This window comes from Pectinophora gossypiella, chromosome 27 (assembly GCF_024362695.1).
Source record: "Pectinophora gossypiella chromosome 27, ilPecGoss1.1, whole genome shotgun sequence".
In the NCBI taxonomy this organism is placed as follows: Eukaryota; Metazoa; Arthropoda; class Insecta; order Lepidoptera; family Gelechiidae; genus Pectinophora; species Pectinophora gossypiella.
In genome coordinates, this window is record NC_065430.1 from 5,045,921 (window position 1) to 5,060,215 (window position 14,295).

Here is a 14,295-nt window from a genome sequence, read left to right on the forward strand (position 1 = left end):
TACTAATTTTTTTACAACAGGTACTATTTTTTTCAATAACAGTACTAATTTTTGGTATGGTCAAATTATTTTTTCGTGCCCATTTTTTTTTGAGGCCGCTAGCTTGACGCACACCTTCCGCGGGGCCTACCCACACCCACATAGTTTGTTGAGTATATAGTAACAAGCGCATACCATGAGCTACATTCACAGTTATTATAACAAATTATAATCATAAGCTAGCGCCCCCTGTTATCGAATAGAAATACTATCACATATAATATACTGGAACATCATTAAAAAATAAATAAAAAAAAAACAAAACAATATGGCCGCTAATGCGAGCTTTGTGTTTAACAATTGTTGTTTATAGTGGTACTGTTGTTTGTTTGTTGTTGTCTCTGATAATTTTAGTGTTTTTAGCTTATTGTAGTGTAATGTTAGCGTATAAAAATGACGGCGGCGGCTTGGAAACCTGAGAAAGATATATGTCGATGTTGTCACGCGGAGGGATCTTACCACAATTTATCGGAGCCACGATTCGTATTGGGACAGACGGAGGTGTATTCCGATATGCTGAAAAGCTGTTTTAACGTAGAAGTGAGTATTTTATAAATATTAATCTAATATAATGGGAAAAATCTGGTCCAAAGTATTTTGAAAATTGTAACTTGTAATCTTATTAGATGTTTTCATTCGTCTCTAAGCGATGCCGGCTGGTACTAATCTATTTTAATAAGGGGATATGGCATGAAAAATTACTTAAAATCACTGACAACCATGTACCTATGTACGATAAGCTGCAAACGTCTAATCAGTTTCTTGCAAAGTAATAAATTAACTATTTGCACTTAAGACCTCCTGGTTACATGTCGTTTCGGTAATAGACCAAAAACACCTACAAAAAACATAAATTTTATCATTATGACGACTAATGGTTCATAATTTCACCACTGTTTACAAATAATTTGCTGGGCTCAGTGACTGAAATTTTGCTCTTTGATTGTATCTATAGGTACCATGTCAGGACAAATTTTTTTTCTTTCCCCCTATTCCCAGTAGTCTTATTGAGTAGTCTTACCAGTTGAACCACTAGGAATTTCCTTCCCAATAGACTTACTAGGTCCTAGGACCTAGGTAGTACTTACTTATCAATTATTAGGTCTATGTTTTAAAAATTTTGACATAGTAACACTAATGGGAAAAGTGGAGTTTTACTATTCAGTATTGGGAAGGAAATTCCCAGTAGTTCAACTGGTAAGACTACTCAGTAAGACTACTGGGAATAGGGGTTTTTTTCAGCACAACAGAAATCTTATTTACGTAGGTAATTCATTTTAAATTAGAATGTTATTGAATTATGGTTTTTTTGTCTACCTCAATAGAATATTCTTTCTTCTGTGTCTGCTACTGGTGTTACCAACATTTGGGAGTTGAGTAGCAAGTGGGTTGAAGTGGTATATGAAAGTGTATCTGAATATGGCTAACAAATAAAATAAAATATTTCAAAGTGATCAGCCCATTGCCTGTATAGATTCCATCATGGGAAGGACATTATATGGGGTGTTTGAGTCAGTGTAGTGAAATTGTAACGAAAACTTTGAGGAATAATTCAAACCATAATTCTGAGTTAATATAAAAGGGAATTTTCTATTTTACATAAGCATAGAATTGAAAATAAGTAAAAAAGAACTAAAATAAACATGAATTTTGCCTTTGGTATTTGATGTCACTTACACTGTATTTCAATGTAATGTCTTTACGTTCACAGTTATCCACAGTATCAGGCATGTTGTCTGCACCGACATTCACAATATGTGAACCGTGCATATTACGGCTTCGAGATGCTAGCAACTTCAAGAAACAAGTGTTGCGCTGCGAAGAGCGATTTAAGGATATGTTCAAGAATATTATTCAAGGTAATTAAAACTTCCATATGGTACATTGTAGGTACAGGACTTATACACAGCTGGTGCGGAAGATCAATCAATTAATAATACTTTATTACACAATGACATATACAAAGAACATAAACATACAAATAAAAATAAGCACAATAGGCGGCCTTATTGCTAAACAACATTAATCTAAGAAGAAGAAGATGAAAGATGATGGAAGATGTCTATTTTACACACCTCTGAGTAACCCTTCGGAGAGACAGGCGTGATGGTGTTAAGTAATTAAGTCTTCTTTTATTAAATTTTTTTGAATGAGGCTTTGAAGTACTTGAACCCCCCTTGGTCATGATGTAATAATCCGTATGATGAAATAATCATCATCATCATTAGCCCATTAATGTCCCCGCTGCTGGGGCACGGGCCTTCCCTATGGATGGATAGGGAGATCGGGCCTTAAACCATCACGCGGGCCCAGTGCGGATTGATGATTATTAACGACTGCTAATGCAGCCGGGACCAACGGCTTAACGTGCCTTCCGAAGCACGGAGGAGCACGAGATGAAAACTTTTTTTTGTGGCCACCCATCCTATGACCGGCCTTTGCGAAAGTTGCTTAACTTCATCAATCGCAGACCGTGCGCATTAACCGCTGCGCCACCGAGCTCCTCTGATGAAATAAATTCAAATCATTTATTGCTCCAAAGGGCACGAAAGTTATTAGGTAGCAACATAATAGTTTCCAACAAGTCAAATCAGTTACTTTTAACTAAATGTCGAAACACGAAATTACTATGGAATTTGAATGAAAAAGCAACCTGTGACAACATAGAAAACAGTGACAAAACGTCGCCCTTATTATTACATGTTTCTTTATTAAAATTCGTAAATAAGTTATAGGAAACATTTTTTGTCACCTTTAGATCTGTTGTTACTTAGTAATCAGAATTTCATAATTTATCTTTGACCTAGACTACCCAATTCTTAACAAGCAACAATTATTTTTGTATATATGCAATATAATACAATACAAATACACTTTATTGCACCAAAATAAAAAGAAATATTTACAAAAACACTCTTAACTAAGCACACGGCAAATGGCGGCCTTATCGCTTAAAGCGATTTCTTCCAGACAACCGTAAGGTGAGGAAAAAAGTAAAAATTGAAAGATAGCAGGTACAAACTATAGTTTGTAATAATAGTTTGTTATAGTAGTAGTTTTCTATAGTTTTTTTTTTATTGTTTGTAGTTAGTTTTTAATTATAATTATGCTATAATTATGCTTCTGCCATTACATTGTATTTTGGAATAATTATGTACTTGAGTCCATCTTTGGACTTCGTATCAACAGTGGCTGCAAGTTGTCTTTGATTACTTGTGGCTCTGCCCACCCCATTAGGGATTACGGGCGTGAGTTTATGTATGTATGTGTGTACTTGAGTAATGAAGAAATAGGTAATTATCACTTTTATAGCTGTACGGTCACAAGCATTAATATGTATACACTTTGGTACCATGTCACATTAACTTTTTTGACAAATTGAACTGTAAGTCTCACTAATTGTCAAATATGTTAGTGCGACAGAGTCCTAAAGTGGGTACATTATATTGCTCATGACTATACGACGCCATCTATATTGTTTTTGGCGAAAGCAAGTTGTTCATGTGTTGTTGTATTGTTTTTGAGAATAGAATAGAATAGAAATAGTTTATTATGAAAGGACGCCACACACAAAAAGAAAGACAACAATGGTGCTAATTCCTGTAAATACCATCTAATTTTATTTTAAGTTATATCTGTCCTTTTCTTATCCGCCGAAAAGGAAAGGGACGGGTAATCGACAAGCATAAAATTTATGGAACACACGTCAATTTTAAGCACAAATCTAAACCAACCGTCTAAAAATTTTACATCCGTCAATAACCCGACATAGTTAAGTAGACAGCAGGTCAAACGGATTGCATACCAGCAACGTACCTTTTGATTCGCCCGGGTTATTCATTCATTTACTCATTCTTCCTAAAATTAAGAGCTGTGAATCATCCGTCCCTTTCCTTTTCGACGGATACGAAAATGACGGATATAACCTAAAATAAAATTAGGCGGTGTCTGCAGGAATCGGGGCCAATATCATATCTTATTTCCACTAAAACAATTACAAAAAAGCAAGAAGGATGTTAGTCGAAATGATCATAAGGTGGTGGTGGACGTCCTGAGATAAAAGGGCCTCACTCAGCACAAGTCGCGGCGCGAACCACGACGCTGATATTATGTGGACCATGGTTGACCGATGATTACCTAAATGATAAAAATGTCTGGTATTGAATGTGTTCCTCTAGTTATTAAATAACTTGTAATGTACCCTCATTGATTTAAAAGATGTGTTGCTGTTGCAGTTTCTTGTCATTTCTTCTCCTCAGCCATAACACCTTACGAAATGACGTAAATTCAAAAATGTTACATTGACCTTCAACAAGTTTATCCATGATAATTACGTTGAATAAATGATTCTGATTCTGATTCTGTTGAGCATGGAAAGTCGCTCATTGCTATTTCTTGTTTCAGCTTTACGACCAGAATTTGATGTTAAGCAAGAAGTGCGAGATGATAATCCGGGTGCGTTTTTAATATTACATACAACAACACAAAAAAAATAAAGAAAAGAAAAATGGAAAGAGGAAGGGAGGCCTTTGCTCAGCAGTGGGATCTTGTAGGCTTGATTAGATTAGTTTGTATTTTTTTTTTTTTATTAATATTATTGAATACAACGAAAAATTAACAAAACAATAAAATAACACCGCTAAACCCCTCACGGGTTTGTCTCGGCGCTATAATCCATCCGCTTACAATTACTTAGTGCAATAACATAATTATAAAAAAATAAATAGAAAAAAAAAATATAACACAACATCAACCTCCGTGGTCTAGTGGTTCGAGCGTTGGGCTCACGATCTGGAGGTCCGGGGTCGATACCCGATGGGGACTCACGCCAACGAATTCGCGAATAACAGTTAGTAGGATTATAAAGATATGATATTTTGTTTGTTTAAAAATTAAAAAGTTTGGTTGTTGTAGATACATAAACATAAACAGCCTATATACGTCCCACTGTTGGGCACAGGCCTCCCCTCAATCAACCGGACGGGGTATGGAGCATACTCCATCACGCTACTCCACTGTGAGTTGGTGGAGGTATTTGCGCCAGTAGCCCGGAACCAACGGCTTATGGTGCCCTCCGAAGCACGGAATCATCTTACTTTTTCGGACAATCGGGTGATTCAAGCCTGCAATGTCCTTATTAAACAAAGGACAGTCTCACAAAGTGATTATGACTCCCCATCGGGAATCGAAGCCGCACCTCCAGATCGCGAGTCCGACGCTCTAACCACTAGACTATAGAGGCTGTTGCTCAAACAAAATAAAAGTACAGAAAACTAGAACTAATTATTTTTGTATTTTCAGAGGTGAAAGTGGAGTTTGTGCATATGGATGATGAAGATGATGCTGTTGATATGAAATTTGATGATTGTAAGTATAAGACACTTTTACACACACACACACACACATACACACACACACGCTCCATCTCCAATTACATTTTTTATCTTAAACATGTATACACAGGAGGAGCTCGGTGGCGCAGCGGTAAACGCGCTCGGTCTGCGATTGTTGCAGTAAAGCAACTTTCACGCCGGTTACAGGCCGGTCATAGGATGGGTGACCACAAAAAAAAGTTTTCATCTCGAGCTCCTCCCTGCTTCGGAAGGCACGTTAAGCCGTTGGTCCCGGCTGCATTAGCAGTCGTTAATAACCATCAATCCGCACTGGGCCCGCGTGATCATCCATAGGGAAGGCCCGTGCCCCAGCAGTTAATGGTTAACGTTAATGGGCTGATGACGATGATGTATACACATAAATTAATGTTAAGACATCCGGGAAGTACATCTGGAGCACTGGTGATACAGAAACACACGCTCTGGCTTATCTCGGGCGTCGGTCTCCACTCGTACGTACCCTCCAATTGTGCATTATTTTATGTAACCCGCCTGTGCATTGTGGAGAGCAAAAAAAGATCTTTATTAAGAATAGAATAGAAATTGTTTATTATAAAAGGACGCCATACACGAAAAGAAGACAATAACATCACTTAAAAGCTGTAGCGGCCCTAGCAAAACATTTAGGTGGTGCGAAACCTCAAAGTGGCACCCCTCAGTCCCTCAAAATACAATATTTTTCGACTAGGTTACGGCCATGAGAATCAGAAATGAGGAGATCTACAGGAGAACTAAAGTCACCGACATAGCTCGGAGAATTGCAAAGCTGAAGTGGCAATGGGCAGGACACATAGCGAGGAGAACCTATGGCCGCTGGGGCGGAAAGGTTCTGGAGTGGCGACCGCGTGTCGGACGACGCTCAGTGGGTAGGCCCGCTACAAGGTGGACCGACGATCTGGTGAAGGTCGCGGGAAGCCGCTGGACGCGGGCAGCGCAGGACCAATCGTCGTGGAGATCCTTGGGGGAAGAAGCCTATGCCCAGCAGTGGATGTCGTACGCCTGATGATGATGAGGTTACGGCCACCTTTATTTTTTTTGACTTATTGTAGATTTGCCGCAGATGGCATTAACTACTTGGCCGGACAAATGGGGAGCGCTGAAGGCTCTCACCCGGTACAACTTTTAAGACAACAGGTCTGAGGGTGCCCAGTTGGGCGCGAACCTCGGCTCAGGGCGTCGTCTGAGAGGAAAAATATTTGAAAGAATTAATCGACCCTAGTGGGTTGATAGCGATAAGCGCTGATTGAGGGAAATCGTCGACCATAATGCTAGGGGAATAATTTTAACATTGTTAAATTTCTTCCAGCTGATGACGACCAGCCAGTAATACAGATAAAAGTAGAGCAACACTCAAAGAAGAAAGGAAAGACGAAAGTGAAGTCCAAACCTAAAAGCAAGAAGCCGGTGAAGAATCAAGAACTGAACGAAGTAGCTGCCATTGAAATGGGGAATAGCATCGCTGATGAACCAGATATGGGTGAAGATGGTGAAGACGAAAGTAGCAAACCTAAAAAAGGTTAGTATATAATATTGACGTGGTTTTCGGCTCACCTCAGACACTTCATACAAAACACAGTGGGACAGTAATACAGGGTGTTAGTGACATCGTAACGAAAACTTTGAGGGATGATTCAGACCATTATTCCGAGTTGATATCAAGTGGAATTTTCCGTCGCAAAAGTATGGATCTGAAAAAAAATCATGAATTTTCCGACAAGAAATTCCACTTGTAATGAACTCAGAATCATGGTCTGAATCATCCCCCTGAGTATTCGTTACGATGTCACTAACACCCTGAATAGTCTATTTATGTACGTACATGATTTTGAAAATGTTATGGTGGTTGGTAAGTGTGGAATTGCATTCCAAAATCCACCAAGACTGGTTCATACATTGTTTTAGGTTTACGCGGTTATTATCATAATTAAAACACATAATAACGGGTTCTTACCGCGTTTAAAGTAGGGATATGAGGGATATGACAAAACGTGAGGACACAGTGAGTGCGGTTTGTCGTAGTGAGTTTGGTGCGAGTTCAGATGGTTCCGAACATTCCGATATCAAATACATAAACAAGCGGCAAAGAAAGAGGGTATGTCTGCCCGTAGAAAATTATGGATCTACCTACTCAACTCCAATCTCATCAGTCGTCCCGTGATCATGGCACTTGCAACAGTGTCGAAATATCGGGAGTCTCGTATCCCTACTTTAAACGCGGTAAGAACCCGTTATTATGTGTTTTAATTAAGACTGGTTCACCCTGGCCGCAAACTAACTTCATCGGGTGAGATTGCTTATACTGGGTGCTCGAAAACGACATTTTTCATTTTAAGAGGCTGAGGGATGCCACTTGAGGTCTTGCACCAACTAAATATTATAGCTAGGGCCGCCACTGAGTATAAGACCCGCAAAGTCTTCACCGACTCGCAATGGAGGAGCGTAGTGGAGTATAATTCATACCCCCTCCGGGAGTAGGAATGAGGCGAGGCCCACGTAAGACTTTTTAAAGCCTTTTTAAATCCACACATTCGGCTGTTCCTTTACTAAAACCTCGATTTCTGACAAATGATTTAATTGCGGGTAAAGAGTTTAGTTCTCAATGGTGTTGATTCCTGTATACATCATCTAATTAGCGGCCGGTGAATCGCGCCAATAGGGCCAATAGCATTCGCGAGATAGACTATCGCAATCGCCGGCTCGATTTTAATGCTCCTTGAGCGGAAACTTTTTTAATGCAGTGAAGTGTGACTCTCTGTGCGAAGTGACAGTGAATGTGCGAAGTGACAGTGAATGTGTGAAGTGTGGTGAATCAAGACTGAAGATCGCAAGAAAGAAAGCATAGACGAATTCTGTAAGAAGAATGAAAGGGAGAACAAGGGGGGAGAGAGAAGAAAGATTGATAATGGAAGAAGGAAGTGAGCGAGTGGAAGGAGTTAACATTTTAGAATACGGGTTTAAGACTCAGGAGAAGTGACGTCGCAGCTTGATACGAATTGGTGCACGGCGGAGAGCCACCGTTCTATACGTAGTATTTTGTATTCTATTCCCAAAGGACTTCCAAACTCCCGTCTAATTTATCTCAGGCTGAAGGCTGATACACTGATGTATAAGTACTGTAACATGGCCGTTTTTATACAGGATGTTAGTGACATCGTAAGGAAAACTTTAAGGGATGATTCAGGCCATGGTTCTGAGTTTATAAAGTGGAATTCTCATTTTTGAAAAAAGAATAATTACATTCATGAATTTAACAGGAAAATTCACTTGATATCAACTCATAATCATGGCCTGAATCATGCCTCTACGTATTCGTTACGGTGGCACTGACATCCATACCTGCTTGTATGGCTACCTGTGTGTACTTGTACGGGGTGTAAGTGACATCGTAACGAAAACTTGGGATGATTCAGGCCATGATTCTGAGTTGATATCAAATGGAATTCTCCGTCGCAAAAGTATGGAATTGAAAATAGTAAATAAAAAAACAAACATGAATTTTGCGACGGAAAATTCCACTTGATATTAACTCAGAATCATGGTCTGAATTATACCCGTTAGCATTCGTTACGATGTCACTAACACCTGTATAACCCGACCGCGTTGCGAATCACCAAGACTAGACGACTGTTATTCTTTCTATGGCTGAACAAAACATTTCTCTTCTAGGCGCCCGGCATCAGAAATTCTTCTTAAAAGACTCAGACTTTCGCACCGAAGACGATAACTACATATGCTCCCACTGCGACAAGAAATACGACAAGATATTCTCTCTCCGCTTCCATATAAAGACTAAACACTACAAAATTGCGCGGTTCCCCTGCCCGTATTGCAAACAGGAGTTCATGACGCCAGCTCCTTTGACAGTTCACAAACTCCAGGAGCACAACATCGACGAACGCTTCAAGTGCAAGGCGTGTAATGCTGTGTTCAACACCAAAGTGCAGTTACGCAAGCACATTAACAACTTCCACATGCTGGGTGAGAAGTATAAATGTGAATTTTGTGATTATGAATCCTTTAGTTTCGAAGGTATGTACAAACATAAGTTTAAGCATAAAACTGTCAAGGACTACCATTGCAGGTTTTGTAGGAAGTCGTTTTTGAGGAAGGCTACTTTAGATCTGCACGAGAGGATACATACTGGTGACAGGAGAAAGGTATGCAATGTTTGCGGGCAGGCATTTGTTCAGAAAGCCAGTTTAAATTACCATATGACAAAGTATCATCCTGAGGTCAATTTTTAGTGTTAAAAGTGAATTGTGTAACGTAAACTCACGAATGTGCAACGAGGGATTTTCCAGGCTATCTTCCCCAAAAACAATACAGGGTGTTAGTGACATCGTAACGAAAACTTTGAGGGATAATTCAGGCCATGATTCTGAGTTGATATCAAATGGAAATTTCCGTCGCAAAATTCATGTTTTTTTTAGTTTTAATTTTATTGTCAATTCTATACTTTTGAGATCGAAAATTCCACTTGATATTAACTCAGAATAACGAGCTGAATCAGCCCCCTGAGTATTCGTTACGATGGCACTTACACCCTTTACTAGTACATGCAGGTAGCCATATACAAGTAGGTATGGGTGTTAGTGACACCGTAACGAATACTCAGGGGGATGGTTCAGACCATGATTCTGAGTTGATATCAAGTGAAATTTCCTGTCTGGAGAATTCATGTAAATTTTTGTGTTTTTTTTTTTATTATTTTCAGTCCCATACTTTTGCGACGGAATATTCCACTTGATATCAACTGAGAATCATGGTCTGAATGATCCTTCAAATTTTTCGTTACGATGTTACTAACACCCTGTATAAAAATGAAATCCGTTATTATAACATGTATAAATATTGTATATAAAACATAACGGCCTTGATTTCTGCAAACACCTTCTAATTTTGTTTTAAGTTATACCTGTCGTTTTCCTATCCACCGAAACGGATGACAGAATTAAGTTGACAGCACACGTCACAGGTTGCATATAAGCGAGATGCTTATTTGATTCGGCCGGGTTATTTATTCATTCGCTCATTCATTTTATAATGAACTGCGGGGTTAAAATGGCCACATCGAAGCATTTCATCTAAGAGAGCAATATTGCAATTTGACATTTGCGCATATAAAAGTAAGTGCGCAATGCAAACAAAATATTGCTTTCATAGATGAATTGCTTCCATGTGGCCATTTTGACCCCCCAGTTATATTTAAAATGAATGAGCGAATGAATGAATAACCCGGCCGAATCAAATAAGCATCTTGCTCATATGCAACCTGACGTGTGTTGCTAACTTAATTCTGTCGGGTTATTGGCCTATGTGAAATTTTGAGAAGTTTTAAATCCCGCATTCAAGATTTTCATGGCCGATTCCCGGTAGTGGTTCCCTGGAGGAAATCGCTTATTTTTTTTTTAGGTCGCACATATGTGATGTTTCTAAATGTTTGTATATTTGATTTGATTTAAATTTCTGCCTAAAATCGTCGTGTGTTTCATAAATGTTATATGCCTGACCCTTTCCTTTTCGGCGGAAAAGAAAATGATAGGTGTAACTTTAAATAAAATTAGATGGTGTGTGTGGTCGCGAGTACTAATATGTATACACTTTGAAACCATGTCACATTAACTTCTTTGACAAATTATACCGTAAGTCTCATTAAATGTCAAATATGATAGTGCGACAGGGTTCTAAAGTGGGTACATGATATTGCTCATGACTGTACAGAAATCTGCAATATTGTCATAGTTACGTGAAATCACAAATGTATGATAAATTATATTTGAGTTTTATTTCGTTAGATATTCATATTGAATAAGGCTATTGTAAACATGTTTTTTTGTTAAATATTTTAGTTAATTATATAATATTTTTAGTTAATTATCTATACAGGGTGTTAGTGATATCGTAACGAATATCAAGGGGGACGATTCAGACCATGATTCCGAGTTGATATCAAGTGGAATTTTCCGTCGCAAAATTGTCGATTTTGTTTTTTTTTTTAATTGTTTTCAGTTGGCAACTTGACATTTGTAAGAATAAAAATGAAATATGTCGCATATGATAGTTTGTCATTTAACAATAATTAATAATTATAAATTTTTGGCAGTAATGGTTGTCTCTACTCTATGACCACCGGTTGCCATACAACCATAAAGTTGAAGTTGAATTATTATTTTTTACAACACACACACAAGTCATGACATGGGGAGGCCTTTGCTCAGCAGTAGGATCATACAGGCTAATAATAATAAATAATATATTTTTCACAAAATAATAATGCGATTTTTTATCTGTGTATTCGAAACACTGGCGGCCATGATTGGGCTTCGTGTGACGTCACATTTCACAAAATAAACAAAAGCTATCTGTCAGTTTTCGAGTTAAGCTGTTTGACAGTTGCTTTGTTTATTGAAATGTGACGTCACCAGGCAATATATCACGTGACCAACCGTTTTCGCGCGATATTTGAAATGAATGAAGAAACGTACGTTTTTTTTTGTATTATATAAAGCTTTTTCGAGATAATAAAAGTATTTTCAGATATGCATTTTTTAAAATACTTATCCGTAAACTAACCCAAACCCAAAAGTAGCCAATTGTATACTATTGCGATGAAAAATTCCACTTGATATCAACACAGAATAATGGTCTGAATCGTCCCTCAAAGTTTTCGTTACGATGTCACTAACACCCTATATGTATTTGAGAAGTGCCCGGTCCTACCATGTAATTGTTAAATAGATGTAATATATTATAATATTGTTGTTGTCCAGGTGTGGGCCGACCTTTATTTTGGGCCATTGACCTGTCTGTCTGTGTCTGTGGTGTCCGGAAGTAATAAATGTTTCTTTCTTTCTTTCTTTCCATTGACAAGATGCCACAAAGTAAATTATTTTTTCCTTGTTGTTCATTTTTTGGAACATAATCAAGTTTTGTTATTAAGTTCTGTGCTGTACAGTGTATTTGATTTTGTGATTTCAAAATTACATCGAAGAAAATCATTAAGCCGCCCATTTGAACTGTTGCTATTATTATTTTTTTTATAAAAGTTTATATGTTTCTTTTGTGTGCAATAAAGTACGTATATATTTGAATAATTGATTGATTGAAAATCAGATATAATAATGAAATTAAATAAAATTACAAAAGATCTTAAATATATATTGTAACAAAAAAGTCCACCACTCAACCATAAAGCGTGCGAATGTGAATTTAATATAACGTTCCGTTCCTTGAAGTAACGTACCAAGTTCAACGCCATCTATCCAGGAACTAGGAAACAAATTAAACATGCACATAAACAACCTATATGTGCCACTGCTGGACACAGGCCTCCCCTCAATCAAGCGGAGACAACACGCTGCTCCACTGCGGGTTGGTGGAGACAAATTAAAAAATAAAATAAAAAGAAAATCTCAGTAAATTAACGGCCTTTGATCATAATATTATGGGACTTTCCGGGCTTGAGGGAAAATACCGATATAATGAAATCGTACTTGCCATTCGCCTAAGTGGCCCGTTTTCGCAACTTTCACACTCTATTTACCTACCTATACATTGAAAATATAATGATATACAAATATGCTACAATTTTGGTAAATAAATAGCGATATTAAATTAAGCTGTGTTTGATTTGTAATAAACTCTTGGGTAATCTTTTTGGTAAAGGACGTGATATACTTTGTTGTAGTACTTGTTAGTAGGGTCATCCAAATCAAATAAATTTATTTGCGAGAACACACTAAAATACAAAAAGGTGTAAAATAATTTACATATATTGTGATGTGTTCGGCGTGCATTCAACCGTACATTGGTACATTGAAAAGAAGATACTTATAGTTATTAAAAATTATACTTTTTACAAAAACTATTTTTTGTATTTAAAATATTCAAATTATAGTAACACGTTTCCAGTCAGTATTTTTAAATCATTTGGCAAATTGTTATATAATTAAATGCACATTTAAATTAAGCCAAGCCTTAAATTAAGATTTGAAAGCAGCCAGCGTATCTTTCTTTTCTAGGCAAACCGGACTATTTCACAATCATAGAGGAGGCGTACCATTGCAAGCTATGCCCAAAGGCTTTCTCCTCACAACCTCTAATCTCCCAACACTATCGATTCGTCCATTTAAAACGTCGACCGAGAGAAAGAAAATGCCAAAAATGCGATATGAAAATCCCAGGCTACTTAAAAGCGTACCATATGGAAGAGAAGCACGGCATTCCGGCGCCATTTTGTGGTGTCTGTCAAAAGAAGTTCCGGTACCCGTGCAATGTGTTGCAACACCAAAAAAAAGTGCACATGGGAGAAAAAACAGTTTCCTGTAAGGTTTGTGGCAAGGAGTTCTTTAACGGTTTCGGTTTGAGGTTGCATATGTCGTCGCATTCAGATGTGAAGAGGTTTAAATGCGTGACGTGCGGGCGGGAGTTTAGATGGGAAAATAATCTAAAGGACCATATGAAGATTCATGCGGGGGACAGAAGACACGTGTGCAAAGCTTGCGGGAAAGCTTTTGTTCAGAAATCTACTTTGAAAACGCATGTGTTCAGGAATCACCCAGGGATGGATGTATCTTGAAGTGGCTATGTTAGTTGATGTTGTAAAGAGTTTTTATTAAAATATTTCCAATTTTAAATTTTGTGTTGTTAATAACGCCAGCCACGCACTGATATCCCATAAACAAATAGACTCACATTCGCTAAGGAGTTTTTCTTAAAAATCGTCGGAACCGTGTTGTAAATACATTATGTAGATAGTATAAGTTCATTCTCTCAAATTAAGATGTCTATTTGTTTTACGAGGTCTATGCAGCCATGACGTGACATGATTCTGTATGAGCGGCATACTTGGACAAACACTCCA

At 37.9% G+C, this 14,295-nt stretch overlaps 1 protein-coding gene across 2 annotated transcripts; it reads left to right on the top strand.

Annotated features, from left to right (window-relative positions):
• The first annotated feature begins 306 nt into the window (after nucleotides 1-306).
• On the top strand, nucleotides 307-14,040 carry LOC126378928 (zinc finger protein 260-like). Of its 2 annotated transcripts, none has more exons than XM_050027460.1 (6): nucleotides 307-579; nucleotides 1,751-1,898; nucleotides 4,444-4,494; nucleotides 5,341-5,406; nucleotides 6,739-6,948; nucleotides 13,454-14,040. In XM_050027460.1, the coding sequence occupies exons 1-6, from the start codon at nucleotides 433-435 to the stop codon at nucleotides 14,008-14,010; spliced, it is 1,179 nt and encodes a 392-aa protein (XP_049883417.1). In that variant the 5' UTR covers nucleotides 307-432; the 3' UTR covers nucleotides 14,011-14,040. The 2 variants fall into 2 exon arrangements, with proteins under 2 accessions (XP_049883417.1, XP_049883416.1); XM_050027459.1 differs by lacking the exon at nucleotides 13,454-14,040 and adding an exon at nucleotides 9,099-13,050.
• The last annotated feature ends 255 nt before the right edge of the window (nucleotides 14,041-14,295 follow it).

Excerpts from the sequence above, each read along its gene's own strand:
- LOC126378928 (XM_050027459.1), top strand. The coding sequence starts at position 433 with ATGACGGCGGCGGCTTGGAAACCTGAGAAAGATATATGTCGATGTTGT. Across the intron at positions 4,495-5,340 it reads AGTGCGAGATGATAATCCGG|AGGTGAAAGTGGAGTTTGTG; the intron begins GTGCGTTTTTAA and ends TTGTATTTTCAG. Across the intron at positions 6,949-9,098 it reads AAGTAGCAAACCTAAAAAAG|GCGCCCGGCATCAGAAATTC; the intron begins GTTAGTATATAA and ends TTTCTCTTCTAG.